This window comes from Eimeria tenella, genomic scaffold (assembly GCF_000499545.2).
Source record: "Eimeria tenella Houghton genomic scaffold, Eth_scaff25, whole genome shotgun sequence".
NCBI classification, from domain to species: Eukaryota; Apicomplexa; class Conoidasida; order Eucoccidiorida; family Eimeriidae; genus Eimeria; species Eimeria tenella.
The window spans coordinates 77,042-80,563 of record NW_013542365.1 but is presented as its reverse complement, the minus strand read 5'-3'; the positions used below and the strand labels follow the sequence as shown (position 1 = coordinate 80,563).

Here is a 3,522-nt window from a genome sequence, read left to right as displayed (position 1 = left end):
TGCTGCTGCTGCTGCTGCTGCTGCTGCTGCAGGGGTATTCGCGGAAGGGTTTGGCGGAGTTCAACCTGGGGCGTCTGGGGGAGGCGGAGCGCAGCTACTCGAAGGGTTTGGAGCTGGAACCCTCGAACGAGGGTTTGCAAAAAGGACTGAAAGAAGTGCAGCAGAGCGGGGCGAGTTTGCGGGACATGCATGCGCTCTGGGCTGTATCTACAGCTCTCAACAGACACCCCAAACTCCTCAAGTACTCTCAACAAGATCCAAACTATTCCAAAACTCTCGCCAAACTTCTTTCCCAAGTCCAGGCCAACCCCAGCAGCCTGCGCCTCGTCATGGCCCAGCCGGTCGGTCTTTATTTCTTTATTTTTTCTTTTCTTTTTCATTTTTCTTTTCTTCTTCTTTCGCTCTTTTGGTTCCTTTTTTCTGCTTTTTGCTGCTTTTGGGCTTCTTTTTTTGTTTTTGTTTTTTGTGTTCCTCTTTTTTGTTATTTTTGTTTTTATTTTTTGTTTTTATTTTCGTTTTTTTGCTGCTTTTTTGTACTGGGGAGGGGCGGGCTTGGCGGGGCTGTGAAGCCTCATGAGAGGGTTCTTACGAATTAGGGTTTAGGGTTTAGGGTTTAGGGTTTGGGGTTTGGGGTTTGGGTGTTAGGATGTGCGCATTCGGGAGGGCATGACGGTGCTGCTGGGGGGCACGCTGGAGGAGGAGGAGGAGCCTGCTGCTGCTGCTGCTGCTTCGGGAGCAGCAGCAGCAGCAGCAGCGCAGCAGCCCCCCAAAGAACTCACCCCCGAGCAGCAGCAAGCTGAAGCCAAAAAGAAAGAAGGAAATGAACTTTATAAACAAAGAAAATTCGAAGAAGCTTTAAAAGCTTATGACGAGGCCATTGCCCTCGACCCCAACCAGCTCCTCTACCTCAACAACAAAGCCGGTAGGGTTTAGGGTCTAGGGTTTAGGGTTTAGGGTTTAGGGTTGGTGGGGTTTTTGGGTCCCCAGGACTTCGCAGGGCACATGATTAGTTCGGGGTTTTCGGGACTTGCAGGTCTTTTGTTTCTTTTCGTGATTAGTGTTTGCTGGGGTTTTGGAAGTGGTTTCATTTATTGAATTGAATTAAAACACTGTTTTGGGGTTTGCAGCTGTATACATGGAAATGGGGGACTTTGAGAACTGCCTGAAGGAGTGCGAAAAGGCGCTGGAGAAGAGGTACGAAGTGAAGGCGGACTACGAGGTGGTGGCGAAGGTGAGAAAAGTGGCAGAAAAAAGCGCAAAAAGCGGGAAAAAGTGGAAATAAAGTTGAAATAAATCGAAAATAATGTTTAAAATGGAATTAAAATCGAAAAAGGAGCCGTTTGACGTGCAGATCGGGTGTTTTTGGAAAAGTTGAAATTGCAGAATAAAAGAAGTGAGCGCGCGCGAGCGCGCGCACGGCGCTGAGGTGTATGTACACCGCAGGTCTACAACCGCATGGCCGCCTGCTTCGCGCGCCAAAAGGAGTTTGAAAAGGCAATTGAAATGTACGAAAAGTCTCTTTGTGAGTCCAACACTCGCCAGACAAGAGCAGCTCTTGCGGAGGTCAAAAGACTCAAAGAAAAGGCCGACAGAGAGGCCTATGTCGACCCCCAGAAGGCCGAGGAACACAAACTCAAGGGAAACGAGTTCTTCAAAAACAACGACTTTCCCAGCGCCAAAAAGGGTCCTGCTGCTGCTGCTGCTGCTGCTGCTGCTGGGGGTGGTTTTGTCGCACGGGGAAAGGGCTTTGCTGCTGTTTGTTTCTGCGTGAAAGTGCCTTTAATTCGTTATTGAAATTGGAATTCAAAGTCCAATTTAGAAAATATATTCATTTATATAAGTATGTAAATATATAAATATATAAATATATAAATATATTAATATATAAGTGTATATATATAATGCACAACTTGTATGGTGGAGTTTTTCTGAAAGTTTGCTTGCTTGTCCTCACTGCTGCTTCCTGCTGCTGCTGCTGCTTCTCACTGCTGCTGCTGCTGCTACTGCACACATTATCATTGTTGCTGCTGCACCCACTGTCCTTGCTGCTGCTGCTGCTGCTGCAGAGTACGACGAGGCCATTCTGAGGAACCCGAAGGACGCGAAGCTGTACAGCAACCGCGCAGCAGCACTTACGAAACTATTTGAATATCCTTCTGCCCTTAAAGTCCGAAATTAAAAATATAAAATCACCAAAAAGACACAATCCAATTGCTGCTGCTGCTGCTGCTGTTGCTGCCGTGCTGCTGCTGCTGCTGCCTTGCTGCTGCTGTGTTCTTTCTCCCATGTCGCTGCTGCTGCGTTGCTGCTGCTGCATTGCCGCTGCCCCGTCGCCGCTGCTTTTCCGCTGCTGCACATGCGCCGCGCTTTCGCCGCCGCCGCCGCTGCTGCTGCTGCTGCTGCTGCTGCTGCTGCTGCAGGACTGCGAGACCGCGCTGAGTCTGGACCCGAGTTTCGTGAAGGCGTGGAGCCGCAAAGGCACTCTCCACTTCCTTTTGAAAGAATATCCAAAAGCTTTGGAAGCTTTTGAAAAAGGCCTCAAGATAGACCCCAGCAGCAAAGAGTGTCTTGAAGGCAAAATGCAAGTCATACGCAAAGTGCAGCAGCAGCAGCAAACCGGAGAGGTCGACGAGGAGCAAATGAGACACGCCATGGTCAGCAGCAGCAGCAGCTGCAGCAGCAGCAGCAGCAGCTGCACCAGCAGTCGCGGCTGCCTTGGCAGCAGAAGCAGCAGCAGCAGATTCCGTCTGTGGCTGCTGCTGCTGCTGCTGGTTGTAGCGCAGCGGGGAGCTAATTCGCTTGTTAAATAATTTAGTTTTTAAACTAATTAATTAATTAACTTAATTAAACTTCGAATTAATTAATCAATTAATTAATTAATTAATTAATTAATTAATTAATTAATTAGTTAATTAATTAATTAATAATTAATTTGTTAATTTGGTTCTTCATGCTCTCACTCTTAAAAGAACCCCAGAGCTCATTTAGGCGCTGCTGAAATGGATTTGTTTTTTTCAAATTCATTTTATCTTTTGAATTAATGCCATGACTATCATTAATTAATTAATTAATTATCATTTATCATTCGTTTATTTATTTATTTATATTTATTATCTATTTATTTATTTATTTATTTATTTTTTATTTGTTTTAGGCGGATCCAGAAATTCAGCAAATTCTTCGGGACCCTCAAATGAGCATTGTCCTTCAAAACGCCCAGGAGAACCCAGCGCTTCTTAAAGAGTGAGCAGCAGCAGCAGCAGCAACAGTAGCGGCAGCAGCAGCAGCAGTAGCAGCAGCAGCAGTAGTAGCAGCAGCAGCAGCAGTAGTAGTAGCAGCAGTAGCAGTAGTAGTAGTAGCAGCAGCAGTAGTAGCAGCAGTAGTAGCAGCAGCAGCAGCAGTAGTAGTAGTACAGTAGCAGCAGTAGTAGTAGCAGCAGCAGCAGTAGTAGTAGTAGCAGCAGCAGCAGCAGCAGTAGTAGTAGTACAGCAGCAGCAGTAGTAGTAGCAGCAGCAGCAGCAG

The 3,522-nt window shown here is 46.8% G+C and overlaps 1 protein-coding gene across 1 annotated transcript in view; it reads left to right on the top strand.

Moving 5' to 3' along the window:
- The window catches only part of ETH_00024670 (Hsc70/Hsp90-organizing protein, putative), a gene marked incomplete at both ends in the record, with an annotated part of 4,903 nt that extends 1,656 nt beyond the window's left edge, over positions 1–3,247 (top strand). Inside the window, 7 exons of the mRNA XM_013375045.1 lie at positions 33–341; positions 646–922; positions 1,128–1,231; positions 1,444–1,684; positions 2,067–2,167; positions 2,421–2,654; positions 3,155–3,247. Coding sequence (XP_013230499.1) covers positions 33–341; positions 646–922; positions 1,128–1,231; positions 1,444–1,684; positions 2,067–2,167; positions 2,421–2,654; positions 3,155–3,247 — 1,359 coding nt within the window. The remainder of the gene's footprint in view (positions 1–32; positions 342–645; positions 923–1,127; positions 1,232–1,443; positions 1,685–2,066; positions 2,168–2,420; positions 2,655–3,154) is intronic.
- Between the last annotated feature and the right edge of the window lie 275 nt (positions 3,248–3,522).